This window comes from Bubalus bubalis, chromosome 14 (genome assembly GCF_019923935.1).
Source record: "Bubalus bubalis isolate 160015118507 breed Murrah chromosome 14, NDDB_SH_1, whole genome shotgun sequence".
NCBI classification, from domain to species: Eukaryota; Metazoa; Chordata; class Mammalia; order Artiodactyla; family Bovidae; genus Bubalus; species Bubalus bubalis.
Window position 1 is genome coordinate 53,667,638 of NC_059170.1, and position 24,798 is coordinate 53,692,435.

The 24,798-nt window shown below is 39.6% G+C and overlaps 1 protein-coding gene and 1 long non-coding RNA gene across 5 annotated transcripts in view; one reads left to right on the plus strand and one right to left on the minus strand.

The window, feature by feature from the left end:
• Positions 1 to 15,090, minus strand: part of LOC123329245 — a 32,049-nt gene extending 16,959 nt beyond the window's left edge. Inside the window, exons 1-2 of one of the 2 annotated variants that reach the window (XR_006544620.2) lie at positions 14,772 to 15,090; positions 8,100 to 8,343 (exon numbers count right to left, since the gene is read on the minus strand). This is a non-coding gene — a long non-coding RNA (uncharacterized LOC123329245). Of the gene's footprint in view, positions 1 to 8,099; positions 8,344 to 14,771 lie in introns of those variants that run through there. The other variant, XR_006544621.2, reaches the window with a different exon arrangement.
• Positions 1 to 24,798, plus strand: part of ITGA8 (integrin subunit alpha 8) — a 191,024-nt gene that overhangs the window by 78,342 nt on the left and 87,884 nt on the right. For all 3 annotated transcript variants that reach the window (XM_025264358.3, XM_025264359.3, XR_006544619.2), the window contains exons 14-17: positions 10,837 to 10,882; positions 15,112 to 15,219; positions 22,134 to 22,189; positions 22,819 to 22,973. In XM_025264358.3, the coding sequence (XP_025120143.3) occupies positions 10,837 to 10,882; positions 15,112 to 15,219; positions 22,134 to 22,189; positions 22,819 to 22,973 (365 nt within the window). The remainder of the gene's footprint in view (positions 1 to 10,836; positions 10,883 to 15,111; positions 15,220 to 22,133; positions 22,190 to 22,818; positions 22,974 to 24,798) is intronic.

The window sequence follows — 24,798 nt, forward strand, 5'->3', positions numbered from 1 at the left end:
CAAAGTTGATAGGAAGCCAGTGGCAAAGTGAACTGGAATTTACAATTCCTACATTTTTACCCTCTATTCAGAAATTTTTCACTTGAACAACACTGCATTTAAAAGAGGACTTTAAAGACATTATAGAGATTTAACAAGAGACAATTTACAAATCAAAATCAGCCTATAGGTACAAAAACCTGTACACAAATGTTTATAGTGACTTTCCAAAAATTGGAAACAATGCAAGTTTTCCTTAGCCAGGGATGGATAAACAAACCATGAGCGAGTGAAATACAGCTCAGCAATAAAAATGAATGAATTACTGACACATGCAAGATTGTGGATGAATCTCAAATGAACTAAGCTCAGTGAAAGAAGCCAATTCCAAAAGGCTAACCACTGGTACAGCCACTATGGAAAACTCAAAAAGCTAAAAATAGAGTTACCATATGATCCCCCAGTCCCACTCCTGGGCATCTACCCAGACAAAACTATAATTCAAAAAGATACATTCTCCCCTGTGTTCATTGCAGCACTTTTTACAGTAGCCAAGACATGAAAGCAACCTAAATGTCCACCGACATATGAATGGGTAATGAAAATGTGGTACTTGTGTGTGTGTGTGTGTGTGTGTGTATACGCATACACACTGGAATATTATTCAGCCATAAAAAGAATGAAATAATGCTATTTGCAGCAACATGGATGGACCTAGAGATTATGATACTTAGTGAAGTCAGAAAGACAAATATCATATGATATCACTTATATGTAGAATCTCAAATATGACACAAATGGACTTATCTATAAAACAGATATAGACTCACAGACAGACAGACTTCTAGTTGTCAAGGTCAGGCGGAAGGTTGGGGAGGGATGAATTGGGAGTTTTGGATTAACAAATGTAAACTATTTATAGATAATGAATAAATAACAAGGTCCTACTGTATAGCACAGGAATTATATTCAATAACCTGTAATAAACCATAGTGAAAAAGAATATGAAGAAGAGTGTGTGTGTGTATATATATACATACATATAAGAATCACTGTGCTGTACAGTAGAAATTAATACAACATTGTAAGTTATACTTCCATAAAATAAATTTTTAAAAATTAAAATAAAAGGCCAGATAAGGTGAAAAAAAGGCTACTTGCTGTATACCTCCATCTATGCAACATTCTGGAAAACAGAATAGAGGATCAAGAGGCTAAGAAGGGAGTCGGGGCAGGCTTGACAGCAACGTGCAGGAGAACATTTGGGGATGATAGAGTTGTTCTATATCTTGGTTGTGTTGGTAGTTCATGACCAGATGAATTTATCAAAGCTCTAAGAGTAGTATATTTATTTTTTTTTTAATTTTATGGAGTATAGTTGATTTACAATGTATTAGTTTCAGGTGTCCAGCAAAATGATTCAGTTATACATATATAGATATATATATCTGCCCTTTTTTGAGAATCTTTTCTCATGCCTCCCTCTCATAGGGGAGACCCGGGTTCGATCCCTGGGTCAGAAAGATTCCCTGAAGAAGGGAATGGCTACCCACTCTAGTATTCTTGCCTGGAGAATTCCATGGACAGAGGAGCCTAGTGGGCCACAGTTCATGGGTCGCAAAGAGTCAGACACACACACAGGCCATTGCAGAGTATTGAGTAGAGTTCCCTGTGCTATATAGTAGTTTCTTAGTAATTACCTATACAAAGTTGTGTGTATATGTCAATCCCAACCTCCCAATTTATGCCCACTCCTCGCTTACCCTGGTAACAAAAAACAAGTTTGCTTTCTACATGTTAACTCTTATTTCTGTTTTGTAGATGTTTCATTTGTAGCCCCCCCCTTTTTTTAAGATTCCACATATTAGAATACTTTTCAAGGCTGACATTTACTTTATGTAAAAACATCTGAATTTTAAGGTTTTTTTTAAGAGAGAAAAGTAGCCTGTAGATATGTTCCTGGGAAGCACTGGGATGAAAATAGGTAACAGCCAGACTGCCTCTTTAAAACTTGGCCTGGCCACTTACTTTATTTAGCTTTTCTGAACCTTATTTTCTCTATTTTAAAATGAGGATAATTATGGTATCTACCTCACAGGATTGTCGTAAGAAAGAAATGCATATAATTAAAATGTTTAGAAAGTTAGATTTTATTTGATATGTCTCTGCTTCTGGGTCAAACATTTGCATTGTTATAGATAGATAGTATTAATCGCTTAGTTGTGTCTGATTCTTTGTGACCCCATGGACTGTAGCCTACCAGGCTCCAATGTCCATGGGATTATCCAGGCAAGAATACTGGAGTGGGTAGCCATTGCCTTCTCCAGGGGATCTTCCTGACCCAGGGATTGAACCTGGGTCTCTTGCATTGCAGGCAGATTCTTTGCCATCTGAGCCACAACTGACAAAGCACCTTCTAAGAAAATTGTGCCAATTTCTATTCCCTCCAACAGAGGATACATGTGTTTCTGATCCTCTTCTAGTGTGCCTAATACTAAACTTTTCAAATTTCAGAAGTCAAAAATGATACCTCATTGTTTCTTCCATTTGTAATTCTTTGATAATGAATGAGGTTGAACATCTTTTCCTGTATTTATTGGTCACAGCTATTTATTTTTATGTGAATTGCCTATTTATTACCTTTTATTGAAATTAAAAGATGCTTACTCCTTGGAAGGAAAGTTAGGACCAACCTAGATAGCATATTAAAAAGCAGAGACATTACTTTGCCAACAAAGGTCCATCTAGTCAAGGCTATGGTTTTTCCAGTGGTCATGTACGGATGTGAGAGTTGGACTGTGAAGAAAGCCGAGTGCCGAAGAATTAATGCTTTTGAACTGTGGTGCTGGAGAAGACTCTTGTGAGTCCCTTGGACTGCAAGGAGATCCAACCAGTCCATCCTAAAGGAGACCAGTCCTGGGTGTTCATTGGAAGGACTGATGCTGAGGCTAAAACTCCAATACTTTGGGCACCTCATGTGAAGAGTTGACTCATTGGAAAAGATCCTGATGCTGGGAGGGATTGGGGGCAGGAGGAGAAGGGGACAACAGAGAATGAGCTGGCTGGATGGCATCACTGACTCGATGGATGTGAGTCTCAGTGAACTCCGGGAGTTGGTGATGGACAGGGAGGCCTGGCGTGCTGCGATTCATGGGGTCGCAAAGAGTTGGACACGACTGAACGACTGAACTGAACTGACTGATTGGACTATTTATAGTTTTATTGGCTTCCCTGGTGGCTCAGATGGTAAAGAATCTGCCTGCCATGCAGGAGACCCAGGTTCAATCTCTGGGTTGGGAAGATCCCCTTGAGAAAGGAATGGCAACCCACTTCAGTATTCTTGCCTGGAGAATTCCATGGACAGAGGCGCCTTGTAGGCTGTAGTCTGTGGGGTTGCAAAGAGTAGGACATGACTGAGCTACTAACACATACACTCATCGTTTTATTATTAATGTGTATGAGCCTGTCATAAAATAGGGTTATTAATAATAATTAACATTTATATTTTCATAGGTGCCGACATTCTTGAGAGCATTGACAAATATTCCCATCTGATCAAGGGGCTGCATTGTAAACATCTACCACTATTTCTTTCACTTATCTTTAGAACTTAAATTTTTTAAAGTTTCAATTTTAAAATTCCTTGGTGATTTCTACATTTGGGGAGGGTTGTGTTTAGGCATGGGGCCTTCCCTCTGGAAGGAAGCTTTTCATACAACTCCTAGTTTTTCGTTCCCACGTTTCTCATTCATTTGAAAGCTCTTTATGGCAGTTCTCACTGTCCAGAATTATTCTGAAATAATAAATGTCTTTTAACTCCAAGATTTTAAAGGAGGTGTTTGGTGGCATTTTGAGCAAGAGATTTCAGAATGTGTATATTTCTTAGGAAGATGGGAGAGTCAGAAGTAGGAAGAAAGAAAGCAGAGAAGGTGGCTGGCAACTGATGATGCTCTGGGGACCGGGGAGTCGTCCCTCCATGAAACGCCTCTGGAGATTTCCTCATCTAATCCTGTCCGCACTCTTCCTGTTATCTTCCCCTTCCTTCTGTCCCCCATCTCAGAAGTTTCCATTCTCTCTTTCTGCCCCCCTGCCCACTTGGGCCCAGACTTCAAATCCACACTCAAAACAACACTGATGTTTTCCTATTGAACTTCTTCTAATTCTAAAATTTCCTTCGGAGATTAATGAAATCAGACCCTATAGTCCCAGCACCACTTTAAAGACTTGGCTCTTTATTGCTTTCTTGTTTAAAAACAACAATTTTGGAGGAAAAAAATACAAAATAGAGGTGTAATATGTCTCTTATGACCTCACATTTTTTGGGGTTATTTTTTCTTGCCAACTGATCCTGCATTCATACTAACGTCTCCTTTTTTTATCCTTAAAAGTACTTGGTTCCATCAAAAACCAAAAGGAAAATAAACTATGTTTCTCCGGCAGTGTGAAGTGATAAAAAGGACTCTAGCATTTTTAGAACCGTTTTTGATTAAGGGGAAAGAACCAATTTTAGTTGCCAGGTGTTTCTTCAAGGGGGAATAAAAGGCTAAATGTCTTTGCATAAAGAAAGGCAAAGTTTTTTGTTTGTTTTCAGAATATGCTTTTAAGAAGTTTCAATAAGAAAGGAAAATAGATAAACACTAGATAAAGGTATAAGATCTGTTGTCTCAAAGTGAGAGGAAAAAGTCTGCTGAGTTATGACTCAGTTATTAATTGCATAATCAGTTACTGAATTATGGAAATACTAGCACCAAAATTTGTCATCAGGTTATCACTGAAATTCCTTGGGATTAACATATACACAGCACTATATATGGATGTCACTATAGAGGAGAAGCTGAGATTCACACTCCTGACCATCAGGGGTAACCATCAAGGGCCTACTGTATAGCACAGGGAACTCTACTTAATATTTTGTGGTAACTTAGATGAGAAAAAAATCTAAAAAAAGAATTAATAGGTGTATGTATAATTGAAGCACTGCTGTACATCTGAAACTAACACAACACTAAATCACCTATACGCCAATAAATAAAAATTAAAAAAAAAAACAGTAAAAGTCCTGAAGGGAAGGAATTCCTAAGCATGACAGAATTATGCAAAAAAATTTTTTAAATTGGGTGTCTATATATATATGCACACATATATAAACAAGTGTGTATATACATATATAGATACATCCATATACACAAACATAAGTATAGGTGTGTATATATATTTGGAACATATCTATAATAGCATATGTGTATTTGGAAGTCACATAATACTTATCAAAACAAGTCACATATTTTGGAAAGACAGATTAGTTAGAAACACAAATGAGCAGATCCATTCTCCTCCCCTAGAGAAATCTGATAATTTTAAGACCCTGAGCACAGATGCTTCTGGCCTTTTCCAGCAGGCACAATACCAAGGTGGTGTCTCAGAAGACAAGCATACTTTAGTGGTAGATAACTGTTTTCTCAGTCTCTGAATAACTGTGGCCACATTCTCATTAAAAAAAAAAAAAAAAAAAAATCATGGCCTGTTTTGCCAGTTACTTGAGTTTTCCCGAGTAGGAAAATTCCCACCCTGAGGCCTAGGAATCAAAGTTCCCAAAGACAAAGCGCTCCTGCCCCTGATGGTCAGGAGTGTGACTCTCAGCTTCTCCTCTGTAGTGACAATCTGATCATGATGCAAGCTCTGAAGAGTGTATGAGTGTGTGAGAGAGAGAGTGTGTGTGTGTGTGTGTGTGTGTGTGTGAGAGAGAGAGAGAGAGAGAGAGAGAGTGTGTGTGTGTGTGTGTGTGAGAGAGAGAGAGAGAGAGAGAGAGAGAGTGTGTGTGTGTGTGTGTGTGTCCCAACACTTTCAAGGGCACAGGCAAAAATTCAGCAGAATTATAGTTGACATTAGCCTGTCTTAATAATTGTTCCATTTCCTTCATCTCTCTTTTTCAGTATGTTATCTCATGATTACTTTTCCTCCCATTTCATAGGAGGATAAAGTCCCTGCCCTGTTTCTGACACGATGCCTGGTGCTGTGGATGCAAAGATTCTTTCTTTCTTCCTTTATTTCAGCCCCTACCATTCCATAAAATCTTTGTGATATGCAAACCCGAAGAAAGATCCCTGCCCTGGAAGAGCTTATAGTCTTTTTTCTTGGTCATTTCCAAAGAGTAAATGCTTATAATTTGTCTGTTATTTATAAAGTGTCCAATCTCAAGATATAAACATTTCACCTTATTTGGAGACAAAAGCAAAGCGCATGATCCCTTGGAATCAGTTTTCGTAATGGAACTTTCCTGTCTGGTGTTGTGTCAATAGACACAGATCAGACCGAGTGCCACCTGTACTACACTTGTCTAAATACTGGAGTTCAGATTACACAGGAAGAACAGAGTCTGTGTTTCTTCAAATCAGTAGCTCTTTTTCCTCTGACATAGCAAAAATGCACTGTTGTGCAGGGAGAGATGAATGTCAACAGAAAAAAATGTGAAAATCATTGAAAATGGTGAAATTCTGATATGTTTTCAAAACTGGTAGACTTAGAAACTTTGCTTTCTGACTTTATAGATTTGAACCCTTGGAAAACAGTGTTTTATTCCATAAGTCATAGATACTCAAGTGGTAGCCCTTGACTTACTGTCTTCCTTAATCTCACAGACGGAGCTCCCTTCAGTAGTCCCCAACCTTTCTGGCACCAGGGACTGGTTTCGTGGAAGAAACTTTTTCCACATACCAGGAGTGGGGGCAGGGATGACTTGGGGATGGTTTAGGGGCCTTATATTTACTGTATACTTTATTTCTATTATTATTACATCAGCTCCACCTCAGATCATCAGGCATTAGGTCCTGGAGGTTGGGGACCCCTACTAGATGACCTTCATTTGACTTGTTGAACGTTGTTGTTATTTAGTCACTCAAGCTTGTCCAACCATTTGAAATCCCACGGACAACAGCCCGCCAGGTTCCTCTGTCCATAGCATTCTCCAGCCTGGAATGCTGGAGTGGGTTGCTATTTCCTTCTCCAATTAAACATTAGCATGCACATCTTTTAAAACATGGATCTTTGGAGTCCAGTCCTGAGTCTGTCATCTGAATCTGATGCTGTGTCTATATAACAAGAAACTTTCAACTTTTTAAATTGAAGTCTAGTTGATTCACAATATTGTGTTAGTTTCAGCTATACAGCCAAGTGACTCAGTTATGTGGATATATATATATATGTTCTGATTATTTTCCTTTATAGTTCATTCAAAAATGTTTAATATGGTTCCCTGTGCTATACAGTATATTCTTGTTTATCTATTTTATGTATAATGATGTGTATCTGTTAATCCCATACTACTAATTTATTCCTCCCCCTTTCCTTTCCCCGTTGATGTTTCTTTTCTATGTCTATAAGCCTACTTCTGTTTTGTATATAAATTCATTTGTATAATTTTTTAGATATCAGTAAGATCATATAATATTTCTCTTTCTCTGACTTCACTCTGTATAATCATCTCTAGGTCCATCCATGTTGCTGCAAATGGCAATATTTCATTTTTTTAATGACCAACTAATAGTCCTGTGTGTGTGTGTGTTATGTGTATCCATCTTCTTTACCCATTCATCTGTTGATGGACACTTACATTTCTTCCATGTAACCAGAGATATTTTGACTGATTCTAATCCTGAAGATATGAGTCTATTTTTTGGGAAAAAAACAAACAAACATTTTTAACAAGAATTATTGTCTTTGGTTGGGTTCTTTAAGAGAAGACATTAAATATTAGAAAACAAGTAGTTTATTTGAGGAATAACCCCCAGAAATCATTGTTAAGGAAGTAGGGAAGAGAGATGTGAAAAGGAAAGATTATTATCACGAGGCTGACTGGGTGAGCAACTAGGGCTTTGTCTCACTGGGGAAGTCTGGAGACAGGAAGCACATGCCTTAGAGTCGCCCTAAGAAAGAAGCCTTGCTAGCTCATGGACCTAGCTATCCATCCAGTCCCCATCCATCATGGGCTGAGGGTAATGCCCTGGCCCAGCCAAGAGAAGCCCCTAGAGAAGGATCATAGTTGCTTGCAGTCTGACCAATTCCTTTGTCTGGAAAGGTGAATGCCAAGGGCATGTGGCTACAAATCATTTTCCTGTACAAACTCCATTAAACCAATTTAATTCCTTGATTGGTTTTCCATATGGCATGGCCAAAAAAGTTTCCCCATCTTTTTTTCTTTTCATTTTCACCTCAGTTCTACTGGAATTAACCAATTATGGATTCAGCTATTGTAAATTTTCTTCTGTGGCTGTTAATTCTGCCAAGTCCAATTTTTCCATCTCTGCATCTAAATTTTACTTTGCAGATATAGCCATGATCATTTTCATTTGTGCTTGGTTGCACCTCCTGAGAAAAAATAAGCATCAGACATGAGATTAAGAAAAATGGAGAGTTCTGCCTATGTATTAGCCAATCACTGAGATTGTTGTGAACATTACTCCTCAAAGAGTCTAAGACTTCTCTGTTGCCCAGTCCTGCTGTAACCCAGCTTCACCTCTTCTGTATGTGTGTGAAAGTGAAATTATCTCAGTCATGTCTGACTCTTTATGACTCATCAGTGAATTTATATGTGAGCCTCCTCCCTAAGCCTCAAATTCCTCTTCTGCCAAAACATAGATGTAGAGAACAAACGTATGGATACCAAGGGGGGAATGTAGTGGGGAGGAGTGGATTGGAAGATTGGGATTGATATGTATATACTCTATGTATAAACTAGAACACTAGTAAGAACCTACTGTATAGCACGTGGCATTCTACTCAATACTCTGTGCTGATTTAAATGGGAAGGGAATCCAAAAAGAGGGGATATATGTATACATACTGCTGATTCACTTTGTTGTACAGCAGAAATGGACACGACATGGTAAAGCAACTCTACTGCAACAAAATAAATAAAAACAAAAAGCAAATTCCTCTTCTGCAAAATTGTGCTAATAATAAAGACTTCTTAACTTGCTAGGAATCACTTAAATTAAATTCATTAAAAGGATTCCTGGCCAGAATAAGTGTTTGATATGTGTTATTGATTATTAGCATTGTTGTTGTTATTTAATATTGTTATAGTTTCCCTGCTTATCCATGGCGGCATATGTTCCAGGACTCTCAGTGGATGCCTGAAACCTCAGAGAATACTGAACCCTCTAGATACTATGCTTTTTCCCTGTACATAAAGATGAATTTATTAATTAGGAACAGAGATTAACAACAATAACTAAGAATACAGTAGAACAATTATAAATATATACTATAATAAAAGTTATGTGAATCTGGTCTCTCACTCAAAACATCTTACTGTACAATTTCAATGTCTTTTCAGTCTTAGCTAATTAATTCTCACCTACTGCGGTTTTAACTTTTGCAGCTTGTGGTGGGACCACAAAACTAGCATGAGTTTTTTTTTCTTCTTCACAGTTTCACATATATAAGATTTTTTCTTACTGTAGATCTTAGCAGCTTTAGCGTAGGATTTTGTTTCTTACTAAGTGGAGAATGTTCACCTTTTCACTTAAAGGAATCACTTAGGGCTTCTCTTTAGCACATTTTAATTGCTAGCATCACTCCTTTTTAATTTTTTTTTGGTCATGCCCTGTAGCATGCAGGATCTTAGTTCCCCTGACCAGGGATCGAACCCACACCCCCTGCATTGGAAGCGTGGAGTATTAACCACTGGAACACCAAGGAAGTCCCTAGCATCACTCCTCTCGCAGTTTAGTGCCATTATTAAGTAAAATAAGTGTCACTTGAAGAAGCACTGAGACGCCAAATTGGCTACTAAGCGACCACAGATAGGACATGCCAGACCAAGAGGTCATTCACATCCCAGGCAGGATGGCGTGAGATTTCATCACGCTGCTCAGAACAGCGTGCAACTTAAAAGTTTGATGATGAGTTGTTTATTTCTGGAATTTTCCACTTAATATTTTCAGACTGTGGTTGACCACAGGTAACTGAAACCAAAGAAGCAAAACCATTAATAAGGAGAGACTGTTATAATATGTCAGTTATTTCATATACTACCAGTCACTCTGCCAAAACCATACTCGCCACCCATGTATTTGTAAGAGCGAAAGGCTGAGGTAAGATGGCAGCCAAACTGCTCTATTTCACTGGTAAAACACTTGCCTTATAGGATTGTTGCTGATAGGGGGATGATAAAACAGTATGTGTGATGAGCCTGGTACATAGTAGGCACTTAGCATATGCTTCCCTCCCCCTTTTTTTCTATTTATTTATTTAGTTGCAGCATGTGGGATCTAGTTCCCAGACCAGAGATTGAACCCAGGCCACATGCATCGGGAGTACAGAGTCTTAGCCACTGGACCACCAGGGAAGTCCTTTTTTCTTTTTAAATTAGTTTTTCATTGGAGTATAGTTGCTTTACAATCTTACGTTAGTTTCTACTGTATAGCAAAATGAATCAGACATACATATACATATATCCCTTCCCTTTTGGACTTCCTTCCCATTCAGGTCACCACTATGATCTTATTTACAAATCAGAAATAGAGACATAGGCACTTCTTCCCTTATGATTTAAGGTGTGTGCCTTGGGTCTGGAGGATATGGCATCATGACGACTATCTGAAGCATTTCTAGAAGGCTGGCCTTCCTGAGTCCAGTAGGGTTGGAGATCTATGGATTTATGTGTCATATTGAGTTACAGTGAAGTTCCTATATCCTTTCCAAAATGCCTTAAGAAAGCCGTGATTTGCTGTTCTTGTTTGTATGACTCTCATTCTGCAATCGGCATGTCAGGTTGCTCTCTGTGCTATTTATAATTAATTATGAGTTTTGATCAATTCTATAAAATTTGTGCTTCTGTGTTTTTTTTTTTTTTAGATTTAATTGTGGGTGCATTTGGAACAGGAAAAGTAGCAGTTTACAGGTATGTGGTTGATGGTCTGCAAATTTGTTTTTTTTATTATAATATATTAACTTCAGGTGTTGGAGAAGGCAATGGCACCCCACTCCAGTACTCTTGCCTGGAAAAACCCCATGGACAGAGGAGCCTGGTAGGCTGCAGTCCATGGGGTCACTAAGAGTCGGACACGACTGAGCGACTTCACTTTCACTTTTCACTTTCATGCATTGGAGAAGGAAATGGCAACCCACTCCAGTGTTCTTGCCTGGAAAATCTCACGGACAGCAGAGCCTGGTGGGCTGCCGTCTACGGGGTCACACAGAGTCGGACACGACTGAAGTGACTTAGCAGCAACTTCAGGTGTATGACATTCAATATTTGTATATATTGCAAAATGATTACCATGATAAGTCTTATTAATTACATCTATCACCACATAGTTACAACTTTTTTTGGCCTGTGATAAGAACTTGTAAGATCTACCCTATTAGCAACTTTTCAATATACTTTATATATAACAATAACATGGTATTATTAACTATAAGCACCATGCTGTATGACTTATCTTATAAATAATAAATCCCCATGACTTACTTATAACTAGACGTTTGTACTTTTGACCACTTTCACCCATTTCCATCACCCCCTCTCACTGCCATCTCTGGCAACCACCAATCTGTTCCCTGTATCTATATGTTCATCTTGTGATTTTGATTTTTGTTTTTAGATTGTACATGTAAGTGAGATCATATGATATTTGTCTTTTTCTGAATTTTTCACTAAGCATAATACTCTCAAGGTCCTTCTGTGTTGTCACAAAAGGCAAGATTTCCCTTTTTGTGGCTGAATAGTATTCTGTTGAATATGTATCTTTATTTCTTCATTGATGGACACATTCTTCTAGTTGTTTCAGATGCATTTCCTCTTTGTTTTTGGTTTTGCCTTAAATTATTTATTTTGGAGAACATTTAGATGCTCTTTTTAAAGTTTGGAGGAATATTTTCCCCTCAGTATTTTTCCCTTTCTTTCAACCTTTCTGTTTTTGTTCTCATATCTCATGACCAAACTTCCAGCCTCTACTAGCATAATGTTAAATAAGATATGAATCTTAGTGGAACTTACAAAATGACACACTTTTTAGATGGCCCTCAATGTAAATACTTCTCTTTGCTTTGGAAATGAATTAAAATGTGCTTATAGATAAGGAAGGTGGGGCAGGGGAATGGTATTATGTACCCTGGCCTCTGTAATCAAGTGTGGACACTAAATTAGGAAATAGAAATACTATCCAAGAATTGGTAGTCTCCAAAAACAAGCATTGAACAAGTCAAATATGACAGATCTGGATTTTAAAATACCTAGCCATTGCACCTCTAATCCAATTTGACTGTTGTTCTTATAAAAAGAATGCACTGTGAAGAGACAGACATGCATACAAGGAGAAGACCATGTGAAGATTGGAGTTAGGCTGCCACAAGCGAAGAACTTTCAGAAGCTAGGAGAGACCCCTGAATGAATCCTTCCTTAGAGCTTTCAGATAAAACATGCTTCTCCTGATCCCTTGGTGTCAATAAATTTGTGTTGCTTAAAAAAAAAAAAAAAAAAAGAAAAACCTGGCCATTCCAGACACTCACCCATTTGTAATCTTGGGCAAGTTTCTGTAACTTTCTGAGCCTCAGATTTTTTTTTTTTTTTCCGTATGTCAAATGGGCATAATACTTACATTATAAAGTTATTTTGTTAAAAGGATTGAGACTGTGCATGTAAAGTAAACAGAATAAGTAACCAGTAGGCAGTGATCAAAAATTGAGATTCTGTTTTCATGTTTAAAAAAGTGATACAGGAATGTAAGATACCAGGTAAGGTATCAAAAGGCAGAGAGCTGATCCAGGTGTTCTGGGCACGTGACCTAGCACAAACCTAGGTCAACTCCCCTAGGGATTCTAAAGTTGGTTTCCTCAAGGAGGTAGGATTATCTCCTTCAGTACTAAGACATCTGCAGAGGGCTGATGTATACCAGCCGCTCTCCATTTCAGGGAGTAGAGAATCAGGTGATTGAAATGCTCAAAGTACAGGAAGGATTGGGGCTGTGTGTGTGGCCAGGAAGCAGCAGCACTTGGAGCTGCTGCTGCTGCTAAGTCGCTTCAGTCATGTCTGACTCTGTGCGACCCCATAGATGGCAGCCCACCAGGCTCCCCCGTCCCTGGGATTCTCCAGGCAAGAACACTGGAGTGGGTTGCCATTTCCTTCTCCAATGCATGAAACTGAAAAGTGAAAGTGAAGTCCTAAGTCTTGTTCAACTTTTAGCAACCCCATGGACTGCAGCCCACCAGGCTCCTCCGTCCATGGGATTTTCCAGGCAAGAGGCACTTGGAGCTGTTGGAGTGCAGTTGTCTCGTGGTCCAGCCACTATGCTCTGAATCTACATTTGCAACAAGGCCCTGTTTGCCATAAACGGCTCCCAGTCGATTACTGGACACAATAGGGATACAAACAGGCCCACCTGGAGCTCCACAAACAGGCAACTTTAGCTTAAGATCCTCCTCCCCGAGTGCCCCAGCTGGAGCTTCTTTTCCAGGTTGCCTTTTCTTTCCTTGTTCATTCCCAGGGATCAGACCTACATCACACTCTGTCTTGTGTGTCTAATCCTGTTTAACCTGCTTTTCCAAGGCCTGGAGCTCACACAATATTGAAAATAAAAATCACCTAACAGCGTACAGATAGTATACAGGAGTTTAGGAAAATTCCCACTAGGCACCATTATGGTAATCATGAAATCCTTTAAAGCAGTGCCCTAAACAACGCGTTGCCCCATGGCCCAGCCCTACCACCTGTCAGAGGAAAACTTAAGCAGCATGGCATCATCTCACATTGTCATCTGGAGATCTGGCTCCCAGCTCTTCTGTCTTGGCACCAAGCTTTAAAAATTTGCCCCATTCCCTTTCCCAGTGATTTACTTTCTTGTCTGGTTTATCCTCACCTAGGTGGTTGGAATTGAGTTTATTCTGTATTAGTCCCTTTCCTCCAGCTTGGCTGCACAACAGAATCACCTGGAGGGTGTGTTTGACATTCGGGTGCCTGGCCTTGACCCCCGGGGGTTCTGATTCAATTGCTCTGTGGTGAGCCTGGGTCTGGTTTCTGTTTTAAAGCTGTTGGCTGCTTCTGTTGTGCAATCAGGATTTGAGAACCATTGCTCTGTATGAAGCACAGAATGAGTCCACCCACCCTCAAGGGTTTAGGTCAATCTGCAAAGCTTGGCTAGAAAATTGCCAATCAACATTTAAAAATCCCCACTGGCTATCTATTTTACATATGGTGTGTATGTTTGCATATTACTTTCTCCATTTGTCCCACCTTCTCCTTCCCGCTGTGTGCACAAGTGTATTCTCTATGTCTGCGTCTCCATTGCTACCCTGCAAATAGGTTCATCAGTTCCATTTTTCTAGAGTCCATATACATGAGTTTATATATGATACTTGTTTTTATCTGACTTACTTCACTCTGTATAATAGGCTGTAGGGGATTCACTGTATGAGTCAGGGAGCTCAAACTGATGCTCTATGACAACCTAGAGGGGTGGGATGGGGTGGGAGGTGGGAGGGAGGTTCAAGAGGGAGGGGACACGTATATACCTATGGCTTGATTCATGTTGATGTATGGCAGAAACCAATGCAATATTTTAAAGCCATTATCCTTCAATTAAAACTAAATAAATTTTTTTAAAAAGTAAAAAAATAACAAAGCAAAAAACATTTAAAAGTCCCTATGCAGGGACTTCCCTGGTGGTCCAGTGGCTAAGACTCCATACTACCAACACAGGGAACCCAGGTTCAATCCCTGGTCAGGGAACTAGATCCCACATGGCACAACTAAGACCTGGCACCTCCAAATTAAAAAAAATTCAAGTACTTACAGGTGTGATGCAAGTGACTGTAGGAGGATGTATTTCTTCATATTCAGATGTGAATGTGGATAGACTAGCAGATCCCAGGGAAGTATTTCATAGCCATGTCACCAAAATAGTGTGAGCACTCCATAGACAGAGCAGGTCCGTGAATGTGGCTTTGCTCCACGGTCTCACAGCTCCATAATATTCATGAGCAACCAGAGGTGTCTGAACGTAGCTGGTTGAATCCTGAGCCCACCTGTTCACGCAGTGAGGGGAACTCTTGGCACTGGGGCTGGAAATGTTGGCAGTGGCTTCTGCCTGCTGCTCGCGGGACTGGTTAAAGCCGTGCATCTTTTCCCTGCAGAGCAAGGCCAGTTGTGACGGTGGGGGCCCAACTTCTCCTGCAGCCGGTGATCATCAATCTGGAAAACAAAACCTGCCTGATTCCAGAATCAGTGGCACCTGTGGCCTGGTGAGTTTCTACAGTGCTTCTTGCCCTCTTGTGTGAACTCAGATCACCTGGGAATCTCGTGAACCTGCACTTCGGGGGCCATAAATCAGGGGCGGGACCTGAGACTATGTTTCTGAAGATGCTCCAAAGTGGCGCTGATGCTGCCGGTCTGAGCACCACATCCGAGTAGCCAGGAGTTAGTCTATTAAAAAAAAAAGTAACTGAGACAATGCTGATCTTTCACTGTCGACTTATATGAAGGGTATGTCTCCATCTGCAGGCGCCACATGAGATGAGAAACAAAACTAACCTGAGAAAATTCCCAGCCAAGCGAATCTTGGAGTTCTTTTAAAATCTTGGCATACTAAAATCAACATTAAACAAACTGAAAATATAATTAAAAAAATCTTGATGCTTGTATTTGCATATGCTTATAAACACTTTCCAGACATATGTATTGTCTTTTTTTAAAATAATGGGTCAGATTGGGTCAGATTACTCACTTTCTGTGCTGAAGACAGATGTAAGTTTTATAACCTCACATGTACAATGAGATGGAAGGTAAATGTTATAGAGATTTTTGTGTCCTCACCTATATTTGGGGGGCTATGATCTCATCATCAGAAGCAGCAGTAAAATTATGGTTCCTTAGCCTGTACTGTAGGAGAACACAGCTTAGACATATGAGAATTTTCCTTCTGAATCTGGCCAGTCACCTGAAAGGACCAAGAAATAGAACTTGAGTGTAACACAGCTCAAGGAACTGCCAGTTTGCTTCTCGGCATGTAGGTCCTCCAGGGTCAAAAGTCTGTCTTATTGGGTAATGCTTTAGGGTAATATTCTCTGATATAGACACAAGCTTGGCCCAGGGTCTCAGCCTATGCAATTGCCCAGCTTGACCCCAGAACCACAATTTTTGGGCCCGACTATGTAGGATCCTTCTTTCTCCAGATTTTAAAAGGATGTATAGAACTCATTCCTGGCAACTTATCAAACCCACAACCTGGGCATGTTATAACCAATTTAACAGAGGCTATAACATACCTCTCTGCTTTGAAGGCAGACACCCACAGGGGTATCCTATTGGTAACATCTCCACACAATTCAACCATACCATCACCCTGACTCACCCTCTGACATTAGAACAAAATTGGAACACAGCCAAAACCACTGTCCAAACCGAGATCAAGAAATCAAAAAAAAAACAAACACAAAACAAAACTACTCCCCCTCCCAAGGATCATGACTTTTTGGTCTCTAAAATACAGGTACCATGTAAGACCCCCTTTGCTATAGATTCCAATAGTTCCTCACCCCCTACCATCTGCACAGGGTAGGACCCAGTAAACATCTCCAATTGCTCCACACTTCTCACACAGTCACTAGTCTGGGGCAACAAACCCACTTTTTAAAGTTCTGTGCAACATCCAGGGCTTCCCAGGTAGAGATGCCAGAGACATCTCAATCCCTGGGTGGTTTGGTGGTTTAGTCACAAAGTTGTGTCCGACTCTTATAACTCCATGGACTGTAGCCCGCCAGGCTCCTCTGTCTGTGGGATTCTCCAGGCAAGAATACTGGAGTGGGTTGCTGTTTCCTCCTCCAGGGGATCTTCTGGACCCAGGAGTCGAACCTGGGTCTCCTGCATTGTAGACAGATTCTTTACTGATTGAACTACAAGGGAAGCCCCAATCTCTGGGTTGGAGAGTTCAATCCTCAGGTTGGAAAGATCCCCTTTAGGAGGAAATGGCAACCCACTCCAGTATTCTTGCCTGGAGAATCCCATGGACAGAGGAGCCTGGTGGTTTATAGTGTACAGGGTTGCAAAGAGTCAGACACGACTGAACACACACACACACTCCAAAAAATCAACAAATACTTGGAGTGTTTTAGATCTGCCCCCATTTTCTAAAAGATATGGCATAACTCAGATGATATGGTCAGTTCCTGAGAAAGTCAGAATGCAGAACACATCAGTCTAGACCCTTAGAACAGGGGTCCCCAACCTCCAGACTGTGGACCGGTACCTCCTGTCAAACTAGCATCAGCATTAGATTAGAAGTAAAGTTCACAGGGAATTCCCTGGTGGCTCAGAAGATAAAGCATCTGCCTGCCATGTGGGAGACCAGGGTTTGATCCCTGGGTTGGGAAGATTCCCTGGAGAAGGAAATGGCAACCCACTCCAGTATTCTTGCCTGAAGAATCCCATGGACAGAGGAGCCTGGCCAGCTACAGTCCATGGGGTCGCAAATAGTTGGACACGACTGAGCGAGTTCACTTCACTTCACTTCAAAGTTCACTGTAAATGTAAGCCCTTGAATCATCCTGAAACCATCTCCCCTAACCCCTGCTCCATGAAAAAAACTGTCTTCCATGAAATCAATTCCTTGTGCCAAAAAGGTTGGGGACCACTGTTATAGAATGTATTCCCAGCCAGTTTCAGCATGTTGCTCATGGCCTCTGGACAGGGGTTCATACAGGAATCAGAGCCTTTAAGGGTGGAGGATAAGGGGTGTGGACGACCTTGAAGAATTCCTTTGCTGGGACCTCTCAATTTGGGGAGGACTGTCTTCCCCTCAACCAGCTTCTGAAAGTAACTGGGAAATGCCCTGGGCACATTTTAAAAGGGTATGAAACCATAAAGTATTATAATGAAAGCCTGCTCTGAACAAATATGTGAAAAAGCCAGCATCTCTCTGAACCCTGGATGAAATGAACATGAAAGGAAGAATGAGGACTACTTGAGCACGTGTCCCCACGTCTCTGTTTGCATGTTCATGACTGAATGGACTTCTAGACTGAGTTCTTTAAAGCATATGTGTAGGGCACACTCTGGTGTAAAATCTTCCTATGAACTAGATTATCTTTTCTAGGGATTTTTTGGTTTTTGAATTTTTTTTAAGTTTTTGGTGTTTTCAACAGATCATAGGATCTGTTTGGTCTTGTGGAAAGAATATTACTTTTCAACAAGAATTTTTTTTTTTCATGAACTCTTGTTGCATTAAATCAGATTACTTAGATAAAATACAATTTGTTATGTGGGCAAATAACAGTTACTTATTTGGTTCTGTTGCATCCATTTTCTGAAAGATGTTTCATTTTCACATGAAAAAATTTTGAATGGGCGACTCAGAGTGTTAGAAGATGCGAAATTAACAGCGGGTTCAGTCTCAAATGTGTTTCTCGAATACTTTTTTAAGATTTATTATAGGAATTTAGTTCAGTATTTCCAAAATGATTGAAAGGTATTTGTTGATTTTCTTTTCTGTAGTTTTTGTCTGTATTTGATATAATTTTATATTGTACATATGAAAGCTCTTAAGTCAACCTCTAAACTTAATAGAAACTTAAATTAAACTTAATAGGAACTTAATAGTTCCTCTAGAACTGGGAAATAGTTCTCCATTTCCCTCTATGTGAATTTCTGTACCTTTCAAAAAGCTATGTAGGTTTATAAAGTTTCTGCTACTTGCATTTCTAAACTAGAAAACAAAATAAAGCCAGCCTATAAATATTCATATAATTGTTATTGAATGAGAAAAATTAAAATTAATAAAAAATATTTTACAAATGTAGAAGTTCATAAACTGTCCCCTTTTCAAATTTGAAAAAAACTTTTCAGTTACACCTAACTTTGTGTAAAATCTATTATTAGCTATCATTGAAAGAGTATTGAATTAGTTCTATTGAAAACTGAAGTGCTTTGTATTTTTAAGTCCCGTTTCACATTTATTTCATTCTTCCTCCTCCATACGTGGCTATGAACACCATTACTTCACAGAATAATTATTCCAACCATTATTACATCAGGTTAGGACTAGTGTTAGAGGATTTGTGATATACTTTCCTACTTCTGATGCACCAGAAGTATAGCCCAACAGTTTAAAATTTTAATTATAATTTAATAATCATTCACAGCTTTCCCCGACAACTCAAATGTTTATTGTAATTAGATGAAGACATGTAAGTGTACTTAATAATCTGTTTCATAAAACATATGGTGAGGACTTCCTGGCAGTCCAGTGGTTAAGACTATGCACATTTCCACTGCAGGGGATGCAAGTTCAATCCCTGTTCGGGGAACTAAGATCCCACATGCTGCATGGCCAAAAAACAATATACACATGAAGAACATGTGTGTGTTTATATAGAAGAGAAATATTTTTCTAAATTCAGAATGAATATTTCAGTGAGGTTTTCTTTTTCCATCAGAACAGAGTGCTGTGAAAGTTATAACTTGGCAACTCTTTTTTTTGGCTTAAAAACATCTGTAAACAAAATGTGTAGGTTGGACTGCTGTTATCAATAATTCAGTATGAAAAAGCTAAAATCGTCCACTTAATGATATAAAGGTAACAGAGAGGGGGAACTAAGTTTAGAGTAACACCGACGGAACTTCCCAAGTGGCACTAGGGTAATGTAGGAGACACAGAGACGCAGGTTCAGTCCCTGGGTTGGGAAAATTCCCTGGAGAAGGAAATGGCAACCCACTCCAGTACTCTTGCCTGGTAAATCCCATGGACAGAGGAACTTAGTAGGCTCTGGTCCATGGGGTCGCAAAAGAGTTGGGTACGACTGAGCGCATGCGCGCGCACACACACACACATACTTCGTAAATCAAAAGTAACCCTTCAACTGATAACATCATTTCTCAATCAAATTCTTCTCCCAAAGAGGAGACAATGTTCACATTCATAACTTTATTTTGCAAAAATTTTTCTGTTTCTTACTTGTGTTAAACAAAATACTGTATGTAAAATTATTTCAGTCTACATATAGATCATTTTATTACAAATACAAATTTATCTTATACAAGCTAATGAGTTTTGTCTGTTTGGTGTAAGGATGAACAGAAAAAAAAAAAGCCAATGTACAATTTTAACATGTAACCAAGTACTTCCAAATAAAGTCAGACACAGAAAAAAATTCCAGCTTTGAAAGCCAGACCTGCTACAAAATTTAAAGATGTGATTCACTATTCATCTTTCTTGAGTAATTCCAACTGAAGTAGAAGTGGGCTGGAATTTGTGATTTCTCTGGGGATGTGGTACAAACACTTGAAATAGCAGAGATGTCTCGGGAAACGTTTGGCTTAATGGTATGTGGCAAATTATTTACCCTGAAGGGAGACATTGACTGAGGTCACGGGAGCTCGATGAATCCCAGATGTGTCACATCTTCATTATATTTGACACAGGAAGCTGACACATAATTAAAACACAACGAGGGATTATTTTCTCCTTTTGGATTCTGTAGAAATGTTCAAATCATGCTATAGTATTTACTAATAAACAATGTTAAGGCTGTCATTAAATCATGCTTAAGTATTTTCTTGTATTTTCACTTCCTTAGAAATGCAAAAAAGCCTCCTCGTGAATGCTGGCTTTTAGAGCTTGACATTTTTCCATAGGGAGTTTAGCACAAGCCACAGGCAGGCAGAGACCACTGGCCAGTCCTCATTCCCTCCATGGCCAGATCCAAGTGCAGGCTGTCCTACAAGCCACAGCCCGCCCCTCCCTGGATTGGGTTTAAGACACGTTCAAGGAAAAACTATAAAGATCTCTCTTGCATATCTATCTTCTCTCTTTTTTTGGCCATGCCAGGCAGCATGCGGGATCTTAGTTCCCCGACCAGGGATTGAACTGAGGTCCCCTGCACTGGGAGTACAGAGCCTTAACCACTGGATCCCCAGGGAAGTCCCCTCCATCCTCTCTTTATTGTCCTTACACACAGTATCATTGTGCCTACAGAGCCTGAGACAGCCATTCTCCTCTCCCCATTTTCTTTCTTTTCCCTTCCTCTTCTGCTCTCTCTCTGTCTCAAATTATATCCCAGCCCTGGCAAGTAACTGCCGAGTCCCCATCTGCTTCCGAGGAAAGTGGATTCTGGTTCATTGTACTGTGATGCTCCATGCCTCTCTGAATTAAGTCCAAATTCTTTTTTTTTTTTAATTGAAGTGTAGTGGATGTATAATGTTATATAAATTACAGGTATACAGTATAGTGATTCACAATTTTTAAAGGTTATACTCCATTTATAGTTATTATAAAACAGTGGCTATGTTTCCCATGTTGTACAATTGTAGCTTATTTTTTACCTACAAGTTGGCACCTCTTAATCCAAATTCTTTACTGTGATTTTCAAAGTCCTGTTCCCTACTGATTGACCAAGCCTCACTTTCTTCAGCTTCCTGGTCCTGCTCTAATGCACCAAACATACCAGATTCCTTCAGATTCCTCAAATTGGGGTCACCTCCAGGCTGTATCACTAAGGTGCCCCCTTACTATTCTGCCCAATTCTTTACTTCCTAGCACATGGAAGATATTTATATGTCTTTCTTGAATAAAGATAGCAAGTAATTGATTAATGAATCCACTCATTAAATTAGTTGAACTCTAGTAATATTTCTGGAGAAGGCAATGGCACCCCACTCCAGTACTCTTGCCTGGAAAATCCCGTGGATGGAGGAGCCTGGTGGGCTGCAGTCCATGGGGTCGCTAAGAGTCGGACGCGACTGAGCAACATCACTTTCACTTTTCACTTTCATGCCTTGAAGGAAATGGCAACCCACTCCAGTGTTCTTGCCTGGAGAATCCCAGGGACTGGGGAGCCTGGTGGGCTGCAGTCTATGGGGTCACGCAGGGTTGGACACAATGGGAGCGACTTAGCAGCAGCAGTAATATTTCCAAGTATTACCTTCCTAAGTAATAATATCACCTTTCTTAATTGTGTTAGACTTGTGAGATATATATATGTATATATATATCAATCAATAAATAATAAATATGTGCATATTTATTTGTTTAATTGTGTGTGTACTAAGAGAAGTATAGAGGAAAAATAACATTTTTGTTTATCTGGGGTGAAGAAAAGAAAGATTGCTGCTTCAAACTGAAAAGTTTATTAACCAGAAAACCATTAACTATTATTTTCTCTAGCTTTTCTTTAAAAGTGTGTGCATCTGTGGCAGGCCAGAACATTGCAAACACAATAGGTGAGCATATTTTCATTTTCTACTCCTCTACCATATTAAGAAAATTCACTAGTAAGTGGACTTCCCCGATGGCTCAGTGGGTAAAGAATTCACCTGCAATGCAGGAGGTACAGGTTTGATTCCTGGGTCTGGAAGATCACCTGGAGAAGGAAATTGCAACCCACTCCAGTATTCTTGCCTGGAAAATCCCATGGACAAAGGAGCCTGGCAGGCTACAGTCCATGGGGTCGCAAAGAGTCGGATATGACGAGCAACTAAGCACAAGCACTTCACTGCATAGACCATGTGAAACTCTCAAAGAGCTCTTTATTCACACAAAAAGTTCTATTATATATATGGGAACTTCTACTAAATATTCCTTGAATAATTGGTATTGTCTATAAAAATAGATACAATTATGGGGGAAAATGACTTTGTGCAAAACCAAAGTCATCATAAAACAAGTTTTTAAGTTTGGGGAGTATTTTATCAAATCTACACAGCTCATGTATTGTTTTTGATCCCAACTATGGCAAAAATGTTTCCTGAATAAGCAAGTTGAAATGGGAATTCTCTCTGATAAAGCATTGCATTCACTGAATACTTTTCCTTTCTGGATTATATTTGCTTTACGTCTTTCTGTCCTTTAGGCCTGACCGCTGAGGTGCAGTTAGACACCCTGAAACAAAAAGGAGCCATTAAACGTACGCTCTTCCTTGATAACCATCAGTCACATCTCGTCTTCCCTCTCGTGGTAAAAGGGCAGAAATCCCTCCAGTGCCAGGATTTTATCGTTTACCTTCGAGTAAGTGTTCCAGAATCAAACCTTTTTGGCCTCTCACATTCAAATCAAAACTCCAATCATTTTTCTCCATTTAAACCATCACAGTGGTTCTCATGGGCTTCCCTGGTGGCTCAATGGTAAAGAATCTGCCTGCCAATGCAGGAGACCTGGGTTCAATTCCTGGGTAGAGAAGATCCCCTGGAGGAGGGCATGGCAACCCACCCTAGTACTCTTGCCTAGAGAATCTCGCAGACAGAGGAGCCTGGCAGGCTGCAGTCCATAGGGTCACATGGAGTCGGACACAGCTGAAATGATTAAGCAGCAGCAGCAGCGGTTCTCATAGACCCACACCTATTTTCACTTGATCAGAGGAAACTTGAGGGCCACACACTACTATGTTGAGCCTGACTTCAGTCAACCTAATACTGTATTGCCGTTACTTCCTAAGCTTCTTCTTTTTCTCTTTCCTTTTAATTTTTATTTTTTTCTTTTAATTTTTTATTATAGTTAATTTATAATGTTGCATTAATTTCTGCTAAGCTGCTTCTTGTTTTGAATATACTCTTAGTCTTAATACTAACTCAGGTGGTTTTCATTTCTTCCTCCCCCTCCCTAAAACACGAAAGTCAGACACAATTTATTTGAACTTTAATCCTGCATGAGGATGTTTGGCCAGATTTTATCAAGGTGCATCTCTGAGCCAACTCAGGAAAAGGGTGAGGCAGTCAAAGGCTTTATTGAAAGTAAGTTATAATTATATTTTTAAAGCAATGCATTCTTTTTTAAAAAACTTTTTATTTTGTATTGGAGTATAACAATGTTGTGATGGTCTCAGGTGAACAACAAAGGGACTCAGACATACCTATACATGTATCCATTCTCCCCCAAACTCTCCTCCCATCCAGGCTTCCACATAACATTGAGCAGAATTCCTTGTGCTACACAGTAGGTCCTGTTGGTTATCCATTTTTAAATATAGCAGTGTGTACAGGCAACTATTAGTTCCTTCTCGAAGTCTGCAAGTCTCTTTCTGTTTTGTAAGTTCATCTGTATCATTTCTTTTTAGATTCCACCTATAAGAGATGTCATACGATGTTTCTCCTCTGACTTAACTTCACTCAGTTTGACAACCTCTACGTCCATCTATGTTGCTGCAAATGGCATTATTTCATTCTTTTTAATGGCCGAGTAATATTCCATTGTATAAATGTACCACATTTATCCACTTCTTTATCCATTCCTCTGTCGATGGACATTTAGATTGTAAGGCAATGTATTTTTACAATAACTCCTAAGCCTCCATTAAATTAAAGAGCCAAAATGTGTATGATACAGTTATTTCATCTTCTTACCAATGATAAGGTGGTAAAGACTCTTTTCAGTTGGTCTTCTCTTTGAGGGGACATAATAACGGAAAACCCACAGAAAGCAGAGTTTACAAATAAAGTAGATGACTAATGAGAACCTACTGTATAGCTCTGGAAACCCTACTCAGTGCTCTTGGTGACCTAAATGAGAAGGATCTCCAAAAAGAAGGGGTCTATGTATATGCATGGCTGATTCACTTTGCTGTACAGCAGAAACTAACACAACATTGTAAAACAACTATACTCCAATAAAAGTTAATTTTAAAAAACGCATTCTGGAATGAAAAGCCAGCACGACCCCTGTGTCTCATTATGACTGATGCTGGCAAGCATCTGAAGGCTGGCATGCCTACTCCACAGTTTGGGAGCTTCTGTGTGCCCAGACCTTATTGCTGGAGCTACCCACTCACTCCCAGGAAAGTTCTGGTTCTTTTCTAAGGGAACTTCAGATGTTCTGAAGGTGTTTTGAAATTCATACA